General features: G+C 44.8%; 1 protein-coding gene across 6 annotated transcripts; it reads right to left on the bottom strand.

Moving 5' to 3' along the window:
- Nucleotides 1–170: 170 nt before the first annotated feature.
- Nucleotides 171–25,195, bottom strand: kat6b (K(lysine) acetyltransferase 6B). 6 transcript variants are annotated; one of them, XM_080517431.1, is made up of 17 exons: nt 25,119–25,195; nt 22,094–22,957; nt 18,264–18,372; nt 15,683–15,798; nt 15,375–15,456; nt 14,729–14,858; nt 12,167–13,128; nt 10,871–10,992; nt 9,637–9,749; nt 9,366–9,507; nt 9,050–9,211; nt 8,475–8,568; nt 6,691–6,922; nt 6,244–6,403; nt 5,517–5,819; nt 4,419–4,707; nt 171–4,297 (listed from the first exon to the last, which is right to left on the bottom strand). In XM_080517431.1, exons 2-17 carry the CDS (start codon nt 22,709–22,711, stop codon nt 1,473–1,475), a joined length of 6,459 nt encoding a protein of 2,152 aa, XP_080373557.1. In that variant the 5' UTR covers nt 22,712–22,957; nt 25,119–25,195; the 3' UTR covers nt 171–1,472. The 6 variants fall into 6 exon arrangements, with proteins under 6 accessions (XP_080373557.1, XP_080373556.1, XP_080373559.1 ...); XM_080517430.1 differs by lacking the exon at nt 25,119–25,195 and adding an exon at nt 23,589–23,754; XM_080517433.1 differs by lacking the exon at nt 25,119–25,195 and adding an exon at nt 23,589–23,752 and having other exon boundaries at nt 13,073–13,128.
- Nucleotides 25,196–27,373: the final 2,178 nt, after the last annotated feature.

The following is a 27,373-nucleotide window of genomic DNA, read 5'->3' as shown; positions in this document are numbered from 1 at the left end:
TATTATTTGAAAATATAATATATTTATTTTCATCTGCAGACAAAATGCAGACAGTTCACCACAAGCTCTCGTCATCAAGTGCAGCGTCCTGCCGCGGGCTGGCGAAGGTTTCGAATTAAAAGGAGAACAATCAAGTACATGGTCAATCATAATTTATTCTTATGCTAAAATGTACAGCATTTTAAGTGACTGACAAAAGGAGAAAAGTCATAAATACAAGAATGTCATTCTGTCCCGATTTGTGTGCACATAGCCAGGTATTTCCCCCCCCCTGTTCTTACCAGCAACTCTGTACAAGTACAAAGGCTACAAAAGAGCAATATAAACAAAAACACAAGTACAAGTTGCGTTTTACATGCAATCCATTAGCTTAGTTTGGTCTATTCACAGGCTCTATTCTTCTACACTTCGGTAAAATATAAATCCAACATTTTATAAAGATAGAAAACAAATCTACAGATGGAATGAAAACGTAGCTTTAAAGGCATTATGTAAAATATCAACTTTGGACTAAATTTATATTCTTCTTTATTGTTATTTATCATTATAATCATTTAAATTCTTCCACACTTCTGGACATTTTTGAAATGTTTTAGAATTTCTTCAGGGTACAAACACTGAGATATGCTTTGTTATTTTTGACAGAAATCAGTCTGCTTTATTAAACAGAAAGCTGCCTCAAGGAGATCTGTTACAAAAGACTTCAGAATTATACATACATAGCAATAAAACCTCTCAAACCAAACAGAAAACAGGACTAAGTTTACATTTTTTTTTTTTTTTTTTTTTTTTTTTACATTATTAGAATTAACAAAATATAGTTTCATCTTTCTCCCCCGGTAAGGGAAACCTAATAAAGGCCAGATACTTTTAAAATGGCTTGCTATTAAGCACAACACTTGTACAGTACTACTCAATGCACTGTCACTAACAGAGACTGAAGCATGCTAGTTGTCACTTTACAAAATAAGTACAATAATTTAAATATACAAAGGCATGAGTATAGTACAAACTAATCGTCAGCACTGTTAGACAGGTACACTGAACAGGTTCATACAGCCACTATTTTCCACTTGTAGCAGGCACATTAAATGGCTTCATTTGAGGCTGCTACACGACTGCAAGACCACCGATGAAATCTCTACCTCTGAGCTCTGAACCCCCCCGGCCTAAAGACACGTCAGAGACACTAACACTAATTAAATAGATTTTCATCGTAACGATGTAAGGCTTCCCATCTGGAGGAACAAAAATACTTCTTCTTTTTTTTTTTTTTTTTTTTTTTTTTTTTTTTAACATTAGCTTTAAAGTTTAGTCACTGATGAAAATTTTTGCATTCTTTCCAAGTGCTGCTGCTGGTTTTTAGGTAATAAAACAATAAAAAAATAAAATAAAAGGAAAACAAGGCCCGATCAGTGCATCTTTGAACAGCAAAATGCACGTGAGAAGAACCAGCTCAGTCCTACGGAGAGTTACCGTCTGATAAAAGGCCCCTTCAGGGACTGCTTGGACATGCCTGTGTTCATGTAACCATGGTGACCAGCTGGAGTGTACACCATGTTGCCATGTGGTGGAGCCTGCATGGGCTGCTGGGGGTATGGCTGTGTTCCCATCATGCCCATCTGCATAGAGTACTGGGGTGACTGGTTCATATAGGCATGGTTGCCATGGTAGCTGCTGTTCATCATGGGCTGGCTCATGCTGTAGCCGTTCATGGCGTTGAGGGAGGACATGTTCATGGAGTTGACGTTGTAGGCTGGTGCCGGCATGATGTTCATGCTCATGTTCATGCGCGGCATGGCGGCCAGCGTCCTGGACGGCGCCTGCATGGTGACAGTCTGCGGCGGCCGGGCGTACATCTGCTGCTGGTGGTGCGACAGCGGGGCCGATTTGGAGCGCGCCGAGATGTGATTCTTGGAGGCCATTTGGGGCTGGATCCGCTGCGAGGGCGGGATGCCCATGTTGCGCTGCAGCATCATGGCGGGTGGCGAGCTGAGGTTCGGGGGCGGGGTCATGGTGGCCTGCACCTGTGGGTTGGGGACCCGGTGAGACGTCTGGGCCAGGGACACCAGGCTGGAGTGCTGCGACGACAGAGACGGGGTGTTTGCATATGACGTGATGGGGTGCGAGGCCGAGTGGTTGAAAGGCAGCGAGTGAGGGTGGTCGATGAACGTGTTGGTGAACTGCTGTAATTTGGCCAGACTGAGGCCCGACGACTGGGAGTAATGTCCGCTGCCGTACTCCCCCTGGTGGTTGATCCTCTCGTAGAGGGCGAAGTTGGGGTTGCCCGACTCGGGGATGTCGGCCAGCTGCATGGTGGTGGTGAAGTTGGTGGGGATGGCGCACTGGGCCATGGGCTGCTGCTGGCCGTGCTGACTGTGTTGATTGTGAAGGCTATGCTGGGCGTGCTGATTGTGCTGGCTGAGCTGATTGTGCTGCAGGTGGTGATTGTGATGGTGACTATGCTGGTTGTGGGGATTGTGTTGACTGTGCTGGGTAAGCTGATTGTGAGGGCCGTGCTGATTGTGTTGGCCGTGCTGATTGTGGGGCCCGTGCCTGCTGTGGGAGCTGTGTTGACTATGTTGGCTGTGCTGGCTGCGCTGGCTGTGTTGACTGTGCTGGTTGTGCTGGCTGTTGCTGGGGGGCCGCTCCACCACCACGCAGCCCTGCGGCGACTTGACGTTGCAGTGCGGCGGGGAGCTCAGGCTGTTCTGCTGAATCATCCCGCAGCTGCCGGGGTTCACGGCAGCCATTTGTTGGCTCACGGCACAGCTGCTCTGGGGCAAACCGCTGGAGGGGAGGCTGCCATAGGAGCAGCTGTTCTGGGAAGGGCCCGCCCCGCAGATGCTGCCCCCCATGGTCGAGTCGTAGCTGCTCGGGTTCTCGTAGTTCTCGGTGGTGCTCTCGATGCTGCCGAGGTCGCTGAAGCCACTGTCCACCACCTGCTGGGAGTGATCGGACACCGACGGCACGTCCATCATGGGGCTCGTCTCCATGTTGTGGAGCGAGGGCACCGAGATGGCGCTGTGGTCGGGGCTGATCTGAGTGTAGCCGCTGTCCAGGATGGAGACGGCCGGGCTGCTGACGGACCGCACCGACTGGCTGGGATGGGACTGCGCCGAGGAGAGGGGACTGCTGTGGTCCGACTGGGGGCAGTCGTCCAGCGAGGTGAGCTGGGGACTCTGGGCCACGTGGGTGTAGGTCTGCAGGCTCCTGCAGGGCTCCTGGCTCTCTACACAGTCCTGGTAAACATTCTCCCGCTCCGTCTCCTGTGTGAGCGACTGAACAGCTTGGGCTGTCTCTGAGTCAATCTCTGCACAGACTGGGGGATCCTCCCTCAGCAGGGGACTGAGCGCCCGCCTCTCCGCAGGTGGAGGCGGCGGTTGATCTGGACGAGGGCTGCTGGGGTTTTCTTCTTCCGAGTCGGAGTCTGCAGGGTTATCAGAGTCTGCAGCTGCTATTGAAGCGACGGCCGCTTCCTCAGGTTGAGACGTAATCACTGTTGTTTTCGTAGCGGCCTCCTCGGTGCTCTCTGTCGCAGGAGGTTCTTCTTCGCGATCCAACTCTGTGGAAACCTGCTGACTCAACTCGGAGTCATTGTCTTCTTGAGGCTCTAAAAAAGGTGGCGGGGCTTTGGGCGCGTCTTTGCAGCCCTGCTCCAACTGCTCCGTGCTGCTTTCAGGACCCACTGGCTTACTGTGACTGTCGTCTTCGTCGTCCGCATCCTGATCCTCCAACTGTGCCCTTTGCTCGTCCTCGTCCTCCTCGTTGTCGTTATCGTTCTCCAGCGACACGGCCCCCTCCGTGCTGTGCTCGGCCTCTTTCTCCGGGGAGTCCTCCTCGTGGTCGCTCTCCTGCACGTCGTCCTCGGGTGGTTCTGGGGAGTCCTCTCGCTCAGCGGGCTGAGGGGACACGGCAGCAGGAGAGGCGGCGGGCGAGCACACCGGCGAGGCCTCGGGAGAGCTGGACTTCTGCGAGCCGGCGTCGGCGGGACTCGGAGGCTCCGAGGGGAGCCTCGCCGGCGTGGCTGGACTCACCGAGCCCCTGTCCGCCTTGCAGCCCTCGTCCGCGCTGACAATGTCCTCGTCCGGCTCGTCTTTCGCTTCCTCAGTTTGAATGTGATGCTGCTCCGCCTCCATGGGAGTCTCAGGGGGCGTGTAGAGGTTCAGCTTGAAGCCCATCTTTCGCTCGTTCTTTAGCCTCCATTTAGGCGGGCCACGCTTCACGCCCTTGGGCCAGCCTTTCTTCCGTTTTACCGGGCGAGGTTTGCTCGGCCTCTTTGAGAGAACGTCAGCTCCTGCATTTCAAAAGAAAAGAAACGTTTTGCGGTTTTCAGATGCATATAGAACAACACCGTCAATGATCTGGTGAGAGAAAACGCGTGTTGCAGAGAGTAAAAGAGTTCAAGCAGCAAATACCTTCATCCCAGTGTTCAAGATTGTCTTTGTGTGCATTTTTCTCCAGCCTTGGGCGACCTCGCCGCCGCTTTACTGGTGTAGTAGGTGTTTTGTCCTTGTGTGCCTCCTCCTCTTCTTCCTCAAGCTCACCCACTCTGCAGGTGCGCTCGAGTAGGGGCATCGGACGCTCATCCTCCGAGTGGTCGAACGGCTCGTTCAGCACCTCCGTTGTCTCCGAGATGGTTTCTGTTGTGACGCTGCTGTTGATTCGTTTTCTTTTGCGGCCTCTCTTCTTGAGAATGATATTTCTCTGAAAACCAATAAAAACAGGCTTTAATGTCTTCGGAGAGGAGCAGTTTTGTTCCGAGCCTGAAAACTAGGCCACTCGGTGAATGACCTCCGTGAAGCTTCTGTGCCGAACAAAAAAAAATTGTTCAAACCGCACTGGAAGACTAAATGTTTGAGCAATGCAGCCTAGTGTGGAAAACCACAAATGTGAAAGGCAGAGTAAGCATACACCACAGTCTATATTTTACATTCTCCAGTTGTTTCCCACTGGCTGCCGACGACTTAACTGCTCTCCTCTCCCAAATCCTTCATAAGAAGAATGTGAAATCAATACTACAACGAATGCACTAAATAAACTGCGGCGGCCACTGTCATTCTTTTTCTGGGTTCCAGGCGGTTTTCGCTGAAGAAGGTCTCCATAACGTGATGTTGCCAGCTGTAATATTATCTCCAGCACAAGGGGGCAGTGCCATATAGACAGAACAGATGTGGGAGGCACAGAGAAGGGCAGTAAATTAACCATGACCATTGACAATAGTACAAGGTTTAGCCTGCACTGTCTCAACACCAACAGAGAAGACACAATCTATTATCTCCAGCTGCAGGCACACAGGGAGGCTCCGGATGACAGGAGAAAACCACCGAAACCTACAACTCAACTTCATGAATATTTATCAAACCTCTCCCATCTCATCCGAGTACACAACATGGTCCTTAACGAAGGAAAACATCTCGATATAGATTCAACTCCACTCGGTTCTAAAATAAAACTGCACACAAGAGACGTACGGCGAGGGAACATGATTCACATTAACCAACACGAAAAGTCACCTTTCTCTTGGCCGCGAGCATCGCATGGGCTTTTGTCAGGATTGGTGGTGAGCCGTCGGAGCCGTCAGAGGCGTCGGAGTCCTCGTCGTCGTCGTCGTCGTCATCATCATCGGCCTCGTCATCACTCGCCTCCTCCAACTGCTGGATGCGCCTGGTCCAGGAAGGTGCGTGGCGGCGCTCGTACGTCCTGTAGGGCACTTTGCAGTGGACCTTCGTGAGAGGTTGCCGGCTGCCGTGAGTCATCATGTAGCCCTCTCTCTCCTCCTTCTCCCAGCAACTGGCCTGCTCCTTCAGCCGCTCAGCCTGGTAATTAAACAGACAAGACGCATTATCTCTGGGAAAGGCGCGCGCTCGGATTCAGCGTCTGAGCAATGAGGCTAATGGGAAAACAAGAGATTGGAATTAACATCATGACAAATGAATCACCGCAGGTTTCTCCCGATAATAAAAGCGCCATCCTGATTGGATGTCTGCCCGTCATGAAGAAAACATTTCTGTTAAGCAACCGTGGAAAGATTGCATTTCATGGAATATTCAGCACTATCAATTATGTAGTGAACTGATTTAGGGCAATTTTGCACAACATTAGATGCCTGCTGACAGGGAGAATGCAGTTCCCATTAACGGCATCTATTTGAACTCCCCGGCTAATCAAACAAATATTCACTAACAGCATTGCAGGCAAGTGTAAACAAACAGCCGGTGTCTCTTCAACAAAGAAACCTACATCCATCTCCGCCTCTCTCTCCTCCTCAGACAGGACGGCGTTCAGGGTCGTGGAGGGCGTCCAGCGCAGTGCATCTGGGTCCACCTCGTTGTGACGAGGGTTCGTCCTCAGCCTCTCCATGTGCCTCTGAATCAATCGCTCTCTTCTGATCAGCACAATCCTGGGTCAAAGCAGGGGGGGAAAAAAAGAAAAGAAGCACAGCACTTGAGAGGGAAGCAGCACACTATGCAGACGGGAGGTGACGGGTGGTTAAATATGAGCACAAAGACGAGCTCTTTGGGACAGCAGGTGCTCCATGTCCTTGGGGGTGCTTAACCTGACTTACTTCTGTCAATATTCAGCGGCATTAATGGATATGCTGTTAAAAATACCCGCTGGCCTGGATAAGTCAGACAGCACACCGAAGCGACGGCACGGGCTGAAGGAGACCGCGGCTCTGAAACTGACCTGCCATCCTGTCTGTCAATCATGCCGAGCTGCTGGAGAGTAGCGGCGATGTCGTGCGGACACATCCCAGTGGCCCTGCTTATTCCTTTAACACTGATGTGTTTATCTGGGTGCTTATAAAGGTGCTCCAGTATGACACTTTTCCAATATGCCAGGTAGGATAAGCGACCCAGATCTGACAGAGGCTTCTCCGGGGAGCCGGCTTGTCCTTCTTGCCTGGTGAGAAGGTAACCTAAAAAGACACAATTCAAACACAAAAACAAAATACGTTAGTCAAGCCGGAGGCTGCCGCTGGGTTATTTTAGATTTCAATTCAATGCCCTCCCTTATGGATTATATATTCATGTAAGGATGTGACACCGAACCGTGGCTGGGATTCACCTTCAAATAGCATAAAGGGAGGAAAAAGGCAATCAGCTTTCCACTCCTTCAACCTCTGTCAGAAGCTATGATACATGCTGGCAAGGGCAACAGAGGAGGTTGAAAGAGGGGAGTAAAGACGAAACAAAGCGACAGAGCGAAACAAGAGAAGCAGCTGGATGTCATTGCTCACAGGAGACTGCACTTAGGAGAGATAACGCACACAAAAAAGAAAAAAGAAAAAAGGAAAAAAAAATACTAATATGTATCTGTGTATAATTAGTTTTATAGCAGCCCTGTCAAGGGTCATCCATTATGAGCGGCATGAAATTAATTAATGTCTTTTAATGTGCACCCACTACCGAGAACCAAACAAGCAAATCTAATCACCAAACAGTGAACGCATAATATTCCAGTAATCATGACAATATTCATTACTAAAGCTAAGAAAAGGGGCCTGTGATAACAAACACTCAGGGATAAATATTCAAACAAATTAATTGAAAATGTAATTTTTCACTCTGTGTCACTATACAAGTATATTATCATTAATAAAAACAAAACAAAGCAGCGACAATGAGAGCTTTGAATCGTGATGCTCACACAGAGACACAAACGCTCTGCTCTTAGAGCTACCTGAGACAAAGTGTTCCTCTAATACAATCCAATATAACAGAAAATCTTAATCTAAACAACTTCCAGCTCCAAAGCTACATTTTCCAATAAAGCCTTCAAAGAGCTTCCAACTCAGCTGTGTTCAATCTCCCTTAATCCCTGTCTTTGTTATCAGCACACTCTCAATATCACAGATCCTCTCGCATCTCTGTGTCTCAATGGTTCCCAAAGTGAACAGGAAATCAAATGCTCCATTACCGCCCGCCTCCCTGCACTCACTTCTCCTCCTTCTCTTCCTCGCACACAAAGTCGGCAAAGAGACAACTCTTGAAAATAATAAAAACGCATATAATGACTAAAAAACTGGCTGCCTAAACACAGAAATCCACTCTAGGCAGCAACTGTTTTCATAAGTGGACCACAAGGCTTTAAATATTGTATGTGGTGCATTTACAAGACAAAAACATGAAAGCAGCATCAATGCCTCTCTCAAGTCGAGAACAGAGAGTACTGAGGTATTTTCAATGGAAAAAGCTCCTTAGCGAGTGCCTGGGTGAAATACCAGTGGCCATCTAGTAATGTATGCCGCCACAATGGTATGTGTCTCACTCCTAATCTTCTGTGATTGCCTAAGCACTGTACATGAATGCTCTTGATTAGGCTCCTTCAAAGTCCTAACAAAATAACAGCACCTTGCCACGAGCAGCAAATTCACCCTTTAATCTGAAATTGCATGTAATGACCGATAGGAAAAGAAAAAAGAAAAAAAAACTGAGTTAGGTGGTCTGGAAAGGCATTAAGGAACTTACTGAAATCAATAAGGAACCTTCCAAATCCTTGCCTTTGGTACTGAGGCATGATCATTATGCAGGAGACATTGTACTTCTGCTGGCAAAGCTTTTCCTGAGGGAAGGAGAAACAGATCAAGTATGTCAGAGCTCTGCTGAAGCTGGCAATTTACTGCACCTGCCATTGTCCTTGTCTAAAGCGGCGCACGTGCACACGCACGCCACATACACATGGGCTAATAGCTCGCAATACAAAGTATCACTGTGAAAATTAGACGCTGCAAAATAGGATTACTTCTATTACCCGTTAATATCTCAGTTATTGCTTTTGATAATTCCATTTGTTGTTTCGTTTGTCACAAAATCATGTTTGTCAAATCCCAAAGATGATCAGTTTTGAAGAGGAAAACACATATTTGGCATTCTTGTGACTAATGAGAACAATCAGATCATCATTTCAGCACTACTGTGAATAAGCTAATATGTCACGACAAAAATGGACAAATTACAGCATGAACTTTCTGTATCAGTATCGCCATTCAGAAATGATTTGTGGTATTCTTTCATTTCCCATAAAATCACTCTGTAATTCTTACCTTGGAGAAATAGCCCACAAGATGACAGCCTTTCTCATCATTCTTTGTAAGTATGTAGAAGAGGAAAGGCTCCACATCATAATACAAGGTCTTGTGATCCAGGAAAAGCTTGGCTAACAGGCAGAGGTTTTGGCAGAATAGTTTGCTGACATTTCCATCAACCTAAACACGGAATAAAAAGAGCAAGAGGACACTGTTCAAACAGTTCTCATTTTTCTCTCTCTCTCTCTCTCTCTCTCTCCTCCCACCCAGGCCCATTCAGTGGGATCTCATGCAGCATAGAGTTATTGCTTTATTGCTGTAAAGGGAAGCTGACCTCAAATACGGAAAGGTTGTCCTTTCTGTAGATTTCATTGGCTGGCGGGTGGAACCAGCCACACTTCTTTGTGTGTCTCTGGAGAATGTTTTTGCTTCTCATGTACTTCAGACAGAACTCGCACAGATAAAGCTTTTGTAATCTGATGAAGACAAAAGGGAGAGTGGCGGTTTGTACCTCGGCATGAAAGGCTTCATAATAGGACGCTGAAATAAATGCAACTCCGCTAACAAAGAAGCGAGCGTTACTAGTCACAATAAATCAGCATTACCTTGAATATTCAGGCGGGTAAGGTGACGAGTACCAGGTTTGAATCTCGTACTTCCCAAATTCAATGACAGCGGGGCACCGCATGGAGTCTGTGTTCATCAGAGATCCAGTTCTCTGTGAAAAGATTTCACAAAGGCAAATTGATAAATATAGTGACCCAGATAATTCAATGTGACTCATTGAGTCTCTCAACAAAAGTCTGAATAGTTCTATTTGCACAATTCAGAAGAGAATTGAGCTTCACTGGTCTCCCATTAAAAAACAAACAAACAAAAAAAACAAAAAAAAAATCGATCACATAAGTAACAATCCAGTTCCTTGCAACATGTGGGTAACTGTCTGGCTTTCAGTATTCTAGGACTTTGCATCTCTTTGAGAAAATATCTAGTCGTATTGTAGCCGTTTTAAATATTGAACTGTTAAAAAAGTCACAATGTGACATGGGAAATTATATCAATAGTTTTGTAATTCGTTTTTTCTTATACACTGGTAAAGAAACATCCATTTACATGAATAAAACCCAAATACAACTGTTAATTAATGATATAGTAATACTAGAGGTATTTCAAAGATCAATGTCGGTTTGAATATTGATAAAAGAAATCCCATGTGGGGAAATATCAAATCTGAAACTATTAAAACACAAGACATTTTGAAGAATAGGAAGATTTAACCTAGATGAATAATTTCTTAACTTGCTCGGTCATTCTAAAAAAATGACACGGATGTCTACTCGTGGAAACGGGAGAGCAAATCGGGCCTGGAGAGAAGTGAAGATAACAGACGATAAGGAGAGACTGGAATAATATCTTGGAATGTCAGACTGAAACAACAAATGCGTGGCCCTGCTGGTGAGCGTTGTGCTGGAAGGAAGGACATAGTATGGTAATGTGAGGCTCTCGAGATTAAACTTTTATTATAAAGTCCTCAGGAAAATAAATAAATGCTGGAGACCGTGTGATTTATTTAGTATAAACAAAGCTGGGTTTTTTTTTTTTTTCCTATTTACCGGACTCGCTCTTTAATTTTTTATTAAGTCAAGTAATTAGATATTGAGGATATTTGGACTCGAAGCTGTCTGAAACTGCAACATGGTACATGTTGAGATAACCTGCTGAAGTCACAGCACATGCACTTACACTGTTTGTCTATGGTTCTTGTGGTCATCGTGTCAATCTGAGAGCTTATCACGTATCTATATATAAGCGTCTGTTTTTGTCCCCATTGTTTTTCACCTGAGTTGCGATTTCCTGAACGCGTGCGAACGTGTCAAAGTCCTCCTCCGTGACGTGGTCTCGAGACATGGCCACAAAGTTGGTTTGGGCCTCCTGCTTCACATGCAGCTCGCCGCTGTTGTCTGTTACAGGCACAATAACACAACATCAACACATCAGACAAGGCCATCAACACCGGCCTGTTTCACTCAGCCGTGGCTGAATAATCTCATAAATGCATTCTATGCAAATGTGCTTATACTGTGAGTACTGCTGCTGAGCCTGTTTGAGGCTGTGTCTCTGAGGAATTTCATAATGTATCATCTTTGCATGTTTATATGAAAATCCCTAATGTAATGAAGTGAAACTAAATCACTCTAATTGCGTAACCGCTTTCATGTGCTTAGTCATCCACCAAGACAGTTTCCCATGAATTAAGAAGCAGATGCAGTGAAGGGAGCGAGTGTCGACATGAAAAGCAACTGATGTTGGAAAGCAGGCAGTAATTTTATGAAAGACATCAACACCATGACTTAACCACCAATACAAAAACCCATTACAAGTGGAAGTGATGTGTCATTAACATATTTATGGAAATGTGCTGCTGGAGAGAGTGGTGTTTGTGCAGGATATTGTTTGGAACTTCTCGAAACATATATCCGTTTGTTTGTACATGTTGTTTTTTGTTTGTTTGTTTTTTTTTTAAACTGCGACTTCACTCCTGAAGACAGTGAAATGTAAGGGTTACTGCACTTCTGGCTATAATCATCATGTCAGCTCTGAGTCAACTTGGGTGGGTGAATCACTGGGTTGTATGTGTCTAATGACCGCTGGAAGTGAGGCTGAGTGGAGACAGTGGTTTCAAGGGTGAGGGTGGGATGAGGAAGAGGCGCAATGTGACTACAGTTTCTACGAGGTAGCGATCACAACGTGTACACTACTGCAAAGGGGTCAAGGACAGAGCAAAAGGAGCAACATGAGGGAGTTAGTGGGCCATGCACTATGACAAAAGCCGACGGGCGAGAGGATGGAAGCCACGTGAAACTTCGCAGCCAAGTCAAAAAAAAAAACGCAACCAAACTGTGTTAATAAAACACAAAAGAATTCAAATTAGGAAGGAGATTAGCAGTCTGTTAGGATGCTGAAGCTGTTGTCTCAAAGAAAAGATTAGCTCTAGTCTGGAAAATACAACAACAACAACAACAACAAAAAAAAGCTAAGTTAAGCTTTAAAAAAAAAACAACAAAAACAAAGAAGAAGAAGAAGCTTATAGGTGTGGAGACGCAGGTCTTGGCTGGAATTTCGAGCCTTGCTTACCATGATTATTCTCAGGCTTAATTCTTCCGTCTGTCAAGTCTCCCTTGCCTGGTGAAGGGGCTCCCTTCTGAGGGCTCACTTTATACCTCAGCCTGCCTAGTGTCCTGTGCTTTTTAAGGAAAGGGTTACGTTTGAAATGGCTGACCATCTTAAACGGGTGTCCCCAGGGTCGGCCCGGCCCGGCAGATGTGGAGTGTAACCTATTTTTATTAAACTCGTTCTTTCCCAGTCGCTGAGGTCCCCATTTGGACACGTGGGGAGAATCCTGCTTATGGGGCATGCGCGTGGGCGGAGCGTAGCAAGGTAGTCTCTTTTTCCGCGACTGTCCCTGAGTAGTAAAAATGTGAGAGAGTCCGTCAAAAAGTCCCTTAAGTTGGCTGCTATTGCAGAGGCTACTCAGGGAGGGCACACTAGACTGGCTGGATGAGCTCTGGGGCGAGTTAGCGGAGGTGGAGCTGGTGGACACCTGCAGGGGGGGGCTAAGTCCCGGCAAAGTGGAAGCGGGAGGAAGTGCAGAGGGCGAGGGGGTTATCGTTTGTGAAGTGTCAGCAGCGAAGGCAAACGGCTCTGGTGGCTTGGAAATTTGGGGCGGACCCTTGTCCCTAGAGCTTAACGGTTTGGCGGGCGAGTCTACGGATACGGCTCGCGAGCGGCGGCCCACAGGGGAGGGAGTAAAGAATTTGGAAAGCCCGTCGATAAGCCCTTTGGTTTTCTTGTTAACAGTGAGTGTGGCTGGGGTGGGGGTGGGCGTGGGAGGGGGAGGGGTGGTGGGAGTGGAAGTGGTGAATTGGGTGGCGTCGGCCGCACAACAAGGGCCTGCAACGGCCAATCTGTCTCTGGAGTCCTTCACAGATGCAGCATGACCAGATGAAGGTGTGGAACAGACGGTAATCTTTTGACCCCTACCAGGTGACCCCCTTCCTGCAAGTGCTACCATGGAGCCGTCACCACTGGTTACAGACCTGCCGGGGCGAGAACAGCAGAGTTAAGCACAGCACGTCGGCGTTCTCCCGACGCCACGACGACGAGACGATCACATCCAGCAGCAATTATCATCAGGGATTTTATGTTGTGCAGGGATGACAAGCTCAATTCTCAGATATAACAGGTTTAGCACAGTGAGTAATCTTCACAAATTCACGCAAGTTGTTGATTTTTTTTTTTTTTAGGTCAAATCCAAGGCGTGCGTTCAAAAAAAACAACTCACTGAATTCAACAAGGCTTCAATCAATATTAGCATCCACCGAATAATTTGATTTTCTCTGCAATCTTTCTCAACAAAGTTTTTTTCTCTTAACATGACCTTGATGAATCTACACGGGTGTTACTTCGGGCGTGTAATAAAATGAAGTAAAATATTGACATGAGCACATTAACATCAGGATCACAGAACCAGAAGATGCAAACTTATGTTTCAGTTTTAAGATGAATTTATCTGGCATCTATTCTTTCTAACAATTCAGAAAGATATTCCCAGTATAGATAGAATAACATATCCAAAGGCAAATATACATTATATATTGTGTTACTTTAGCAAACTATAAAGCTTAAGAGCAATATATATATATATATATAAAGAATATGAATCCACAAAAACATAAAACTTTCTTACATTTATTCAGTTTTTGTTCAAAGTTGGGTTTTTTTCTTTCTGGAAAGTCTACTTCCATTACTTTTATAACCGCTGTATTTTGCAGACTATAAATCACACTTTTTTTTCAGTTGTTTGGTCAGTCATGTGGCTGCGCCTCCGTTGGGGGTTTGATCCCCGATTTCACACTGTCGATATGCTGAAGTCCTTGAGCAAGACACTGAACTCTAAATTGCTCCCAATGGAGGCTGAGCTCCTGCGACTGCAGCCGTACTGAGTGTGTGTGTGTGTCTTAACGGAGTAAAATGCTTTGAGGCTCCTCAAACTATGGACAAAAAGAACGACATAAGCAAAGTCCACATGAGTAGAATGCGGGTCATGTGACTTTCCAGGAAGTCGTCAATGAAATATGGACTTCGGTGACGACAATTGTGTTGGAATTCAGAAAAAAACTACTTTGTAAAAAGGTGTTGCTTCGCAGGAAAAGATATTTAAACAGTGTCCTCGAGGGTAATGTGGAGTCTTTCCAGATTAAGAAAAAAAGCCAGTGGATGAGATTGTACTGAGATTGAGAACTTTTTAAAAGAGTCTTGTTATCTATCCCAGGCGGGTTTTTTAACAGGTTAGTCTTTTCACAGATTACAAAACGAAGTGGACCCTGCACACGTGTGATTTTTATAAATGTTTTCATGACATATAAATATGGGACTAATGCTTATATAGTCTGAAACAACAAAGTCATTGTTGAGTCAGACAACCGGCTTCTGTTAGCTGTGATGTACATTTGCATTGACCAACAAAGCTACAAACATTTTACTGTTCAGATAAAAGTGCAAACAAGTGTGTCAGCATCGCTCCTGTGTTCTCAAGTCTTTACAGCTAACCCAATAAATTATCTCAAATAGACGCTCCACTTTAATAAAAAAAAAAAAAAAAGGCGAATGCCGATATTCAGCTAAAAGTGCACTTACATTCTTTGTTTGAGCTTATTTCTGGGCCTTCCGATTGGCTTTGCATATCGACGTTTGATCTGATCGGCTTTCTTGTGCAGCAGTTTCTTCCCATTCTCCTTTGGCCTGCAGACTTGGCAGATCCAGGTTCCTGGAGGGTGTCCAAAAACACAGAGAGAGTAGCGTTTGGGTGGGTTCATCAATTCAGAGGACATACAGTACATTCATTTGAAACATTTCCTTTAATACCGAGAGCTGGCAAGATTCCCTCCAGCTCACAATGACAATCAATTACTCAGCACAAAAGCGAAAATCCATAAGAAAAACATTGGGTCAATTCTCAGCCCAGCGAAATAGACTTCGTGTCAGCTTGTTGAGCTAAGCTATGTGACTTGTATGAATTGCCTGCCAAATATCCTACTACAGTACGTGCACCATCATTACAAGCCTTGCTGTAGGGTCAGTACTGTAATCCAGAGATAGCAAATCTCCCCGGGGATGCTGGGATAATTTGATATGCATGCAAAGCTCCTAATAAGCCACCGCTGCTTCTCAGTGTGCTGAGTGACAGCCCCAAACGGCCGTATGTGAGGAAAAGGCTTTGAATTGACAGCAGAAGGGGGGGGGGGGGGGGGAACGGAGACACCAGACACTGTAAACACCTCACCTTTTGGCATTCTTGAAAGCGGCGGATCGCAGCATTCCATGTGAAAACCCCGATCACATGAATCACAGAATAGCATCTCATCCTGAAAGGGAACAGCAGGCATGAGTGAGGGATGTCCCAGTTGCATACATGTAACCCCCCCATCAATGAAAGTCTTTAAGAAAGAAAAAAAAAGAAAATAAGCCCAATTATGCCCAAGAGAGGCTTTACAAATCTTGACTAATCCCCTGGGATGTACAAAATGGGATCTACCTTCAAGCCAACAACACTCAAAATGGTGTGTGTTAAGATGTATGCATTATACTCACAGCATTTTTCCCCTGTATTCGACAGGAGCTGCAGGTTTTGCATTCAATACACTGCCACCGTAATCTCTTCACATTTGAGGTTAATTCGGGGGAAAACTTCAGACATGATGGATGGCCTTCAAAAATAATCAAAAATGCAAATTAGCATTGCGCTTTGTTTTTCCCGACTGTTGACTTTGTCACTGAGCTACAGACAAGGTTTGCTATTATTTGAGACAGCCAAGTTAAACATTAACATATTACATCATTAAAAACAATGGCGGGCCTTGTATGTCCACAACACTCCCCCCCCCCCCCTCCCAGCCGCCACAAGTCATGTCTAAAAACAGTATGATCAAACATCTGAGCCGCTAATTACAGATAATTTGATCTTAATGAGGCAGAAACAGAAGCAGCACTCATTCTAATGGAGGCCGATCCATGAAAGTCATGTAAAAGCTCGCCGTCGCTCTCACCAGCCACCCTCTCATGGTTGTAAAACAGCTGTTTTACAGTGAGAGCACAATTTGTGTACACTATGAGTGGTTAATGAAAACCACCTCGACGCTACTTAGTCAAATTTAAGCTATAAAAATGTCACCAGGAGAACAATTCCTTACGGCATTTAAAATAATTGTTCGAACATAAATGACTCCTTGGCAGGGGTAATTTTATAGGAGGGGGGGGGGGGGGGGGGTTAGCAGTTTTCTGTGGAACAAAAGAACACTAAAAGAAATGCCAACAATCTGCAGCCGGAAAAGGGTTTTGATCTGCCATCAAGTGAGAGTGCTCTATAAACCAAACCCGGGAGAGCAGAAATAACTTGCTTTCAGATTCTAATGGTCACTCGACGCATCTGCACCTCCGAAGGTTGTCCGCAATTTGGACCGCCTCATTCACTCAATCTGAACAATTGTACTTTCAAATAGGTCACTAAAAGGGAAGTGAAAATATAAATGGCAGGATGTGACATCTGCCTAACCAACGTGGAGAACTGCTGGTTCCCAGGCTGGACGATTGGATAATATATTGTAAAACAGAAGGTTGCTTTTCTTTTCCCACCAACATTCCTTTAACTCTTATTCTGTTGCAGCATTTCCTACCATGAAACAGATTAAACACCAGACAGCTTTTTTCGTAATCTCACCATTAAGATTAGCCTGCTAATCAGCATGTGCCGTGTTTTAATTCTACTGCAGCAAGGTAAAGGCAGACGCTACTCAAAACACTCTTCTCAAGTTATTTTTCCTGCGATGTAACGTTATCCTCTGATCCGGTGGGAAGATTTTTTGAAATTTGTATGTAACGGACGTGCGACTTCAGCCCAAACTGTTTATGACAAAGCTTCCTCTGATCGGAGTATACCCCCACACACACACTCCCACAGCCTATTTATATCTCTGTACTCCCGGTACAGAAATTCTAGCGCATGAGTACCACCCAGACTTTTGTGACCCTGCACCAGTTGTTGTATATCAGGTAAAACCAGTGAGCAGGGTGAACCTTTATAAGGACTGAGAGAACATGTTTTGACCAAGACGTCCTCCACAGCCAGAGGTTACAAATCAGACTAAGGGGGGTAAATCAACAAGCCGCAATAATTAACTTGAGCTAAACTACACAATCAGCCCAATCGGTGGCACTTCAGGTCAGTGTCTTCAGAAAGAGTCAACCTTACATTCAGATTATACCATTTACAATTGAGTGAATTCACTGCTGCGCTAACAATCTCACCAGACAGACACAGCTGAATGTTTACATGTTATGCTTTGGCAGTTTCGATTGTGTTCTCTGCTGCACAGAAGACAAACTGGCCTGTGATTCAAGAAGCAAGGCACCAAAAGAACTACGAGTTGTGCTCGTTATTGTACAAATTACAAACATATTTTAAAATATCATGATTACGTTTTGATCATTTATGAGAATCTTAATATTATTACAGTCAACACGGTGTTTCCTATTTTGGATAATATTGAATACCATAGAAAAAGACGCATGATGGCATAATGCTGCAGTGGTTCACCACGTTTCACTTCTGAAAGATCTCGCTATCCCAGTGATGTTTACATGTTCGACCTGCTCCTGTGTGGGATTTCAGTAGTAACTGTAACTTTTTGATACAATACGAAGCCAAGCTCAATGAATACATTGATGACTCCCACTTGACAAACAGATCTGAAAATGTTTGAAGGTGATTGTTTGTGTGCGGCTGGGCTCGGGAACCTTACTACATGGGGTTTGTGGGTTCTCTCTGTGGATGCCTGGGTTTTCTTCAGAAACTCCAGCTTCCTCAAACAGTCCAAAAACACCCGTTTGCGGCTAATCAAATTGTGTGAATGTTAGCGTCGGTGACCTGTCAGCTAGGATAAGCTCACATTGTTTTTAGAATGAGGTATACAGGTATGAATAGCTGGCGAGTCATAAAAAATAGATAACCGTTCCAACGCTTCAATAGTTTTAGGAATATATGCAACCAAATATTCTCCATGTATGTTGATGTTTCTGAGCTTTTGCGTGACATTGTAACGGTGCAGTCTTGTTTGCAGAATGTTATGGCCTGTGGAAATGTCCAACAACTCAAATGCTACACGGGGTGACTTACCACTGCTCCCACAGTCTGCACAGGACAGAAGCTGCTCTGGCCGTTTGTCCCGATTTGACTCTTTCGTTCCAAGACAGAAACTGCATATTGGGATGGGGTCGACCCGGAGCTGGGTGGGAAAACAGAGACAAACTGTTTAAAAAACAGAAATGGGCACAGGCTGCGTATGTTAGTGGCTGAAAGCCTGTTTGTTTTTGGTCATTTAATCTTGTCGGGATTTCTTGAGATCACTGGAGCCGTACTGCCGGTTGAGGCGAGGACATGAAAACCAGCGTGTGGATTTAATGAAACAGCCACAAAAAATATCAGCTGGAAGTAAAAGCACAGAGAATGAGTTCGCACAGACTAGAAATGAATAATAAATGAATCTCATGCTCAGAGATATGCTGCATTTGAGATCCACCTCCTTTATCCATTACATCTGAATGAGTAAGTGATCTTAGTAATCGTAGTTTAAGGGCTTAATCCAATTCTTGAAGCTTGCACTCCAGTCTGAAAGGATTAACCAGCATGTAATCAAATTACCAGAATAATAAAACATCCTCTCATTGTTACTGCTATGATCCACTGTAAATGTTGCAAGTCTCAGAACAAACACTCATTTAAAGGCTTACGGTTAAGTTCAGAAGAAGTAAAATATGAGCTCAAGGTTTAAGAGGATTTCCACATTGATCACTCAGAATGAAGAGAGGCTGACTTCACAGACAGAGCAGAAGAGGAAGAGTCTGCGTCATCATTTATGTGCAGCAACTAGTCAAAAAGCTACAAAATCTGAGCCCGCAATCAAGTCCAGACCAAACTCAGACAGTCGCAGTATGGCTTCAATAAACGTGTCCCATTTAAACATGAGATCATATTCAAAAGCCAGTGGAGGAGCAACCAAAAAAGCCTCAGCTTCCTCTTCTGCTTCATCGGTTCTTAATAGGGAAAAAAACAAAGAAACATGAGGGGTCTCATGACAAGTGACCCACCTCATCATCGGTTTACACAACTAAAGCCTCGCCGATCGACTCGGGAACGCGAGCATGTAGTTCCTGTTTCCTGTGAAACGCGTCGGCATCGCAACCTCGAACAAAATTTGCATCTTCCAAATCTCACCCCCAGTTCTCACATCACCCCGACCTGTATCTCAATCCAACGAGACTCAATTTTCTATATTTATTTTTCTTAAAAGGGTTTTTCAGTCATCAACCCACACGAGACGGGAGCATCCTTTCCAACCTGTCGCATCATCCAAAACTGAGCCCCGGGGAGAAGAGCGGCAAGGATTTAGTAGCAGTTTGGTCTTTGTCTGTGGCTGTTCGGGGCTGTATCAATTAGTTGTTACGGTGAGGGGAGGTGGTTTACTGCCACATCAATGATTACTCTATTTTCCAACCTGCCAGGTCAATATTTGAAAGTGGGCACTGGCATTAGAAGCCGACTGCTGCTTACAATGATGTGATTATGGACATAAAAACACGGGAAACGCTAGTAAATGGCGAGGTGACACTTGTAGGATTTGCCAGTGGCTCAAAGGTAATCTATATCATGTCTCTGGTCTGGGTTTTTTTTACAACTTTAACTTGAATATCTTTGGATGTCTGAGCTGCACATTGCTGATCTGCGAGAAATGAGCATTATGAGACATTCTGTGATCATTTAGTCTCTTAATTTGATCTGAAAATGTTCCGTCTCGCATATAAACTCACTAGTTTTCTTCCCAGTCTGCACCAAGTTGGTGAGGTAAAATCTTTTAATACAAGAAAAAAAGTGTTGATTAAAAGCTGTGTGACTTTATCACCACTAAAAGATGCAGCTGACAAAAACGCCCAAGTGCTGTGAACATTTCAGTTATTACTTCCTGTTTATGCAGAAGGGTTTGTTTTACTGCTCAAGAAAAAAAAAAATTTAGTTCTTGAGAACTATATATGTATCTGAAGTGAATGTAAAGCCTGAAACTGTTCATCAGTGCTAATGTGCAGTTTGTGTATCCTCCTGAGTAATGCAGATTTATTTTTTTTTCTATGTAAAAGTCTTAATAAGACTTCATGATGCATTCTCCACTGACTGAGCAATAAAGTCTGATTCAGGAAGTGGATTAATTTCCATTAGGAATATTCTTAGGTCTGGTGATTAAAACCAACAGTAATCTGCAATCTGTGCGGCACAAAGAAATGTGAAAATAGAGAAACAAACACAGCTGAAGAGACGCTGATGATTTACTTGGGGATTCTAAATTAAGTACATTACAGGAAATTATGCTGCTTCAAAAGAGCAGGCTGTCCTGAGTGAGGGGGTGGGGTCCTATTAGAACACTGCTGAGAGAGAGAGGGAGAGAGAGAGAGAGAGAGAGAGCTCAAGTGGTTGCATAACACAGCAGGGAAAAAAAACTCTCATTCCTTGCCTTTGTTCCTGCCAGAGTCTCTTCAGAATCTAATAAACTCTAAACCAAGACTGCTCTTTTTTACCTCAAAGTATCTCTTTCTCTCAACACACACATGCATGCACGCACGCACGCACACACACTCCTTCTCGTTGTGCTTCAACAACACAGCAGACAGAGATGTCTCATCCTTTGAAGTGAACGGTAAACCTGGACTTGGCGAGGTGATGTCATCAGGCCGGGAGCAATAGGTTGAAATGTTCCAAATGGAAAACAGCAGGCCTTCCTTGGCTATGAGAACCGTCGCAGGACACTGTGTCTCTAAACAGTTCTCAGTTTCACTCTTGGCCTGACCACAGACACAGTCACAGTTGTGGCTGCAGTATCAAGGTGTCGTTTCCTGATTATTCACTGTGAAACTGGTGGGGAGAGCGGTGACGTCTCTATAGCCCGATTGCCGCTCGCCGCTTCGGCTGCACATTTTGTGCAGACCGCACTTTTTGTCTTCAGGAGCCTCGGCAAACCGTATCCAAAGAAGTCGTTCACAACAAACTCTTTCGATGACTGCATGCTGCACTTTGGGCTACACAATGAAAACTATTTTCCATCGGGCTCTCCGCTGCACTTGACAGTGTCTTAAAATCGCAAAGCAAGTGCAAAATTGCTGTCATTTTATAGACGTTTGTCTGCAGCATGCATTAGTGCTAAGCACCAGTAAAAGTGCAAAATCTCCACAAACTATAACCCGCACCCGGAGGTGCCAGAAGCAGTGGGAACAATGCAACCTGGAAGTTTGTTTATATGCTTTTATTTCCTCTCTGGATATTCCCAGTTGGCACAAAGGTCACGACAGCGGCACGCATTCTTCTCCACTTGGTGAAATTTTCTCAACCCCGTTGCAAATCACCAATAAAATATCACAATTCTCCCCACTAATGCTTTGAAACTCACAAGACAGCCAGCCACATCCTTTAAGGTCATTAGGCTCGAGTTACATAACCTGTGGGAAGCCTACAGCAGACTGCCTACCACACACTGTCAGCATGACTTTCTGATTATCCCAGCTCTCTTATTATGGAGACCAACAGAAACACAACCCCCAAAGGGACACACTCTAGATGGCGGTGTTTCTGACCTGCCAAGCCCGAGTCTCAAAGATTAAGACCGCAAATCGTAAAATTTCTATTGAGCAAATTCCCCTCAGTGGAGGCCAAACTTTCACCCTTCCTCCGCGGTGAGATCATATAAATGCTATCATTAAAGTTCCAAGAGGCTCCAACTTCACCCAAAACAAAGCTGTGGTAGGAGTTAGAGCTCGGGTTACACATCACCGGCACTGTCAACGCAAATATTTCTGAACACATGGGTCACAGGGATGTTGGGTGGCAACAGGCAGGAAAGCTACATGGGATGGAGGTGAAGGTGTGAGAGTGCGGGGGGGGGGGGGGGGCAGAGTTGAGGATACCTGGTCTCGCTCATGAGGGAGGAGAGTCACCGACGACAGGACCAAGGGGGAAGCACTTGGGCACCTGGAGCTCCGTCCCTCCACGCCGCCGTGGCTGAGCTTGTAGCGCGGGCCGTTTTTTAACAGCCTGCCGTTGTTAACCGACCGCTTGGCGGCCAGCCGCAACCTCTGCCGGAAGGCGGGGTTGACGATAATGTTTGCGAGGTCATTCTGGTTCCTCAGATACCTCTCGATGTTCTTCAGCGAGGAGCCGTGGGTATCATCCAGGCCTTCGATGGCCCTCTTAAGTATTTTATTCCAATCGATATGGCGCAGATCGGTTGAATTCCATATAGATTCCTTTGATGGCACAGATGTGTTTGCAGGCAAGATTGATCCAACTCTTCCGAGATTTCCTGGGTCCTTGTAGGAAGCGCTCCCCTTATTAGTAACCTTGAGGATAGAGCCATCGTGAACACTTAATTCCAACTGCTCAAGGACTGTTTTCTTGTCCAGTCCATGTGACGTGGCCACCGCATGACAGATTCTCTCCTCGGAGGGCCTCTGCTTCTGCCTTTTGATTTTCTGTATTGCTTCAAGAATCCACTCCGTGTACAGAGGGTTTGCAAGTTTTACCATGGTTGAACAATTAGCCTCACAAAAATGTGATCCATACAGATTCCCCTTTTCTGCTGCTGAAAAATCGGTACATCCACATCCTTAACAAGGTCAAAAAAAAAGTTAAGTTCCCCGACAGCATCCACACATTTCCTCAATCCTGGGTGTCTTGACGGTGAACTTGAGGAAAAGTTGGCACTAGTAAATCCCACAATGGTTGTTTACCAGCTGACCTTGAGCTGGATTTATTGAGATCCCAGAGTAAATCTAAAAGGGAAGCATACAGACACACACACACACACAAAAAATACAAATTGGTCAAGATCATTTGCTGGTTGCAAAGTTGCATGCAACTTTCATCTTTTTTTTTTTTTTTCCACATCATATAAACATGTCATGGGCACATTGGATATAAAAGGGTGAGCCAAAGGAATGCAGGACTTTTAAGATGTGCTAAAACATGAGAAACAGATGGATCAAAACAGATGTAGGCGCTGTCATGGCTGCTAAAGAAATCAGAGTGACTTAATCCATAGTCTGACACCATAATCCACACAGCAGAGCAGATGTCCGTTTTCAGAAGGGACTGGGGAGTTTTCAGGCCATGACAGGTAGCTCGAAACTTCTGGAGGGGGAAGTAGAAACAATCTCTGCAAACCTTTTCGACATTAAAACAATATGTACACACACACATATATATATATATACATATATTTTTTTTTCTTCTAAAGAATATATCACAAGTTGGCATGTATTCCCGCGGCACGTCGTGTTCCCGAAACACCTCCGTGAACGTTTCGTTATCTAACGCAGGAGCACGAAAGAGAGAAGGAAAACAACAGAGAGAGGAAAAAGGGGGCTCACACGTAAAGTTTTAACCGTTAGTTGTCACACGTACAGTCGAACGTTCACTTCCTGACAGCTGCCGTTAACGTCCGAGCCGCGTCCGCCGCCGCCGCCGCCGCCGAGCCGCGAGGAGCGGAGCCGGTGACGAGCGCGTAACGAACCTGGAAGCGTCGCTCCGCCGGAGTTGAGCGGATAAATGACAGCGCTGCCAGCATTACTGATGTCACCTAAACAGTCGCCATTTTGTTACAATGTTGTAGTTTACATGAATCCGACATGACGCTGATTACAATCCAATGGAGTCTCATTAAACCTCACCTACACTAATGTGCCCTCCCCAGCAACTTCAATATTGGCTGCGGAGACGAGATCCGATTTCTGGTTTGATAAAGCACATGTCAATCTCTATGTATGAGCGGAGCGCGAGCGGCGCGGCACTGGCTGTGTGATCTGTCACTTCCCTCCATTGACCCGCCTCTTAAGGTGCCTCCGCCGATCAACCGATATCATTCACCCGCAACACTCCCAATAACTCCGCTTACAGCCCGAAACCGGGCGACGGGACACTATCGAGTGATAAACGCACGATCACGCGCGTGAAAGTGGCCGTGGGACGGTTGAACGGGATGAATATTTAACCCCGCTCGCGGGCGTTTAGCGCCGGCCCACCTTTACTCGGATTCCTCCTTGAAACAGTTGGTTACACTTGAAAGTGATTTGGATCGTTTTAGACTTTAATTGGCTGTTTGTTAAATCTATCATTTGTTTGCATAAAACCCGCAAAGTCTCACTCGCTCATTTAAAGTGGAACACGTTGCATTATCATTACATATCATGTATTTATTATTATTATATTAATAATTCCAGGTAGCATATTCAAGACTCCTGCAAGGCAAAAAAAAAAGAAAAAAAGAAAAGAGAGAGCTGTCGCCTTTTTCCTCTCCCTCTTTATCTGTCTCCTTTTCATTATTTTCCCCGAGAGAGGAGTCGCAATCCTCCTGATATTTAACATCCAAACTCCGTGAAACACACAGCGATAAATACACGTTATGTTAAGATGTTTAAGGAATAAAAAAAGTGTGGGTTTTCTCCCCCCCCCCCAGAGTCCGCGAGAGGAATTATGAACGTCCCGTGTTGCGCCGCACAATGATGGCATGACCTCTTTTATCACCATTAACTATCAAATATCTCCAATGAAGACAAATAGTGAGCCCTGGAGGGGTAAAAAAGAGAAGAGACGTCCAGGAGGGGGGGGGGGGGATACAAGTTAAACACGGCAGCTGGGAGAGAGGAGCCCCCTTCATCATGTATCGCTCCGCTCTCGTTTTCTACATTATATTAGGAAATGATACACAGCCTCCTCGCGGTTTTTTCGTATCTCTTTGCACCGTTTTGTCAGATGTTAAACACAACGATCGCAACGCAGAACAAATTAACTTCCATGCAAGGATGAACATATAACTAGTAGGTAAAAAAGAGAGGTTAAAAAGAAAAAACAGAGAGGGGGGGGGGGGCACACAGGCTACCGTAAATATTTGCTGGTAGTTTTTTTTTTCTTTTCTATTTTTTTTTTTTTTTTTACCTCTTCAAGTTTTCCCCCCCTCGGATATTCCTCTTCATTAGCGGGGAGACGTCGATGGATAAAGCGACATATCCGAGCGATTTGGTGGGATTTGATCTCTTAAAACGAAGGCTGAAAAGCTCGCGCCGAGACATGGAGAGGACCTGATAACAACTAATTGAAAGGTTAATCTACATAGCAGCCTGTGACAAAGTGGTACCCTCCCCCTTCTTCTTCCTCCAGTGTAGACATCCTACTTCAGTGTAGTGGAGCGGACCGTCGCCCCTTTAGTGCGCTCCTACAATGATATTGTCAATTTCACTTTTCCCCCCTCCATCAACACATCCAGTGATGAGCCTGGAGGAACTGTTTTCTTTCCCTTTTTTCTTTTTTTCTTCCTCCCCACACTTCATGTTTTCAGTGGAACAGCCTCGGCAGGCTACATAACATTTTTATGTCGTAACACCCTATTAACATCAATACCCTATGGGCATTTTAAACTTCATTCATATGACGCGCTATCCTCAAATATGATTGATTCTGACTGAGTGTCATGAATCAACACTTATACGTTATATTATATATGTTATTTCATTTTAAATGAGCTTCTTTGGTCAATATTCCCCACAGCCATAAGGGATATTATACACCAAGACCCTAATCTGTTAATTAACTTCCCCCAAGCCCAAGGAAAAGCAATAGTTGTTAGCAATAATGTAGATCATTAAATTTTCAGTTTTTAGATTTGCACTCCCCTCGCTCATTCACCAACTCTTTAGCAGCATTAGAAATGCCAGAAAGCTCATTTTTCATGCAGTAACACGGATGTAATTAGAGAGATAATTGGTAACTTCCCATCAGATTATAAACACATACAGTACAGTGCAAAAGGCTTTTTAAAAGATCTGAAATGAAAACATTTAACCCTTGTAAAAAGACACGTTGAATGAGTAATTTGATTTGGATTCATTTATTAATCGTCTTGTCACTTTGCCATTATGCTGCTTCTTCATCAAACACTTCTCATTACCTTGATGACCTTGATGTTTTCTATTGACCTGCATGCGTTTGCCCCATTTGTAGGATTAATATCATTCAGCATCTTCCTGCCTTTTCAGCCCTCGCCATTTATTCTAATCTACTTACTGATGATTAGTGCTAAATATGTGAAAGCAAAATGATATTCAAGTGCGGATGAAAGGGGGAAAAAAAACAAAACAAAAAAACCAGCCTGCTAAAGCAGGTGAGACGTGAATAAAGGGCATTGAGATTTGACGGCTGTCGTCGGACTGGTGTCGGGATGAAGGCACTGACCAAAACCTGTCTGTGTCTGGTTGTAATGAATGCCACCCTGGGCCCCAGCAGGTCCTCCACTGCTGCATGGGTCCAGGGATAATTTGAATTGGAGCATGTGCCATTGCAATCTGCCCATCCCCCTCCTCAATCCCTGCCAACTGCCACACTGGTGTTCACAAACACTGCTGCCCATCTGCGGGGCAAAACACTGGCCAGGGCCCCAGTTACTCCTTTGGCTGGATTAAAAACAAAAAATAAACAAAACAAAAAGAAAAAGATTATATCCATGAACCCACTTTTTAGAGGCAAAATGTCGCAAAGTCAAGTTTCCCCTCTTGGTGTCTGCAAAGTTGTTTACAGTGTATTTAACTCAAACCTGCAGAGGAAAAAGACGTTTTGTTGATTGCTGCCACACATCGAAAAACCGGCATTAAACGGCTTTTTAAAAATGCAAACGACTCAGTCGCTCACAACACAGACGACATCGTATTGTAAAATGTAAATTAAATGCAAAGCTTTTATGTTTGTTTTCCACCTTTTCGCATCCATTGAGCAAGGCAAAAGTTTACAGAGAAAAGTGAGAAAAGTATGTTTAGTAGTTTCCTTATTGTGGCAGGCTTTCTCATTACTTAATCATGGCTCCCTCTTTTTGTGTTTGTGTTTTGCCATCTGTCATCTTGAGAAGCAAATGAACCAGCTGCCATGGAGTGTGATCTTGCCCAATCAGAAATGTGGTCCTTTTCAAAGCGCATCTGTGTGAAACCTTAAAAAATGCTGATGAAAAAAAAAAAAAGTGTCTCAAAGTTGTTAATAACATTTTGGCTGGAGAATGTTTTCACCTAGATGGCCCCAATTAGCATAAATGCATAAACTCTGCCTCATTACAGGAAACAGAGCTCTTGTGTTGGATGTGTAAATACTGGATCCCTACTGATACGCTCAAAGAGAAATAAAAGACAATATGATGTAACAGGTTGTCA

Source organism: Blennius ocellaris (assembly GCF_963422515.1).
Source record: "Blennius ocellaris genome assembly, chromosome: 21".
Lineage (NCBI taxonomy): Eukaryota > Metazoa > Chordata > Actinopteri > Blenniiformes > Blenniidae > Blennius > Blennius ocellaris.
The sequence above is the reverse complement of the archived record's forward strand: the minus strand, read 5'-3'. Positions and strand labels throughout refer to the sequence as shown.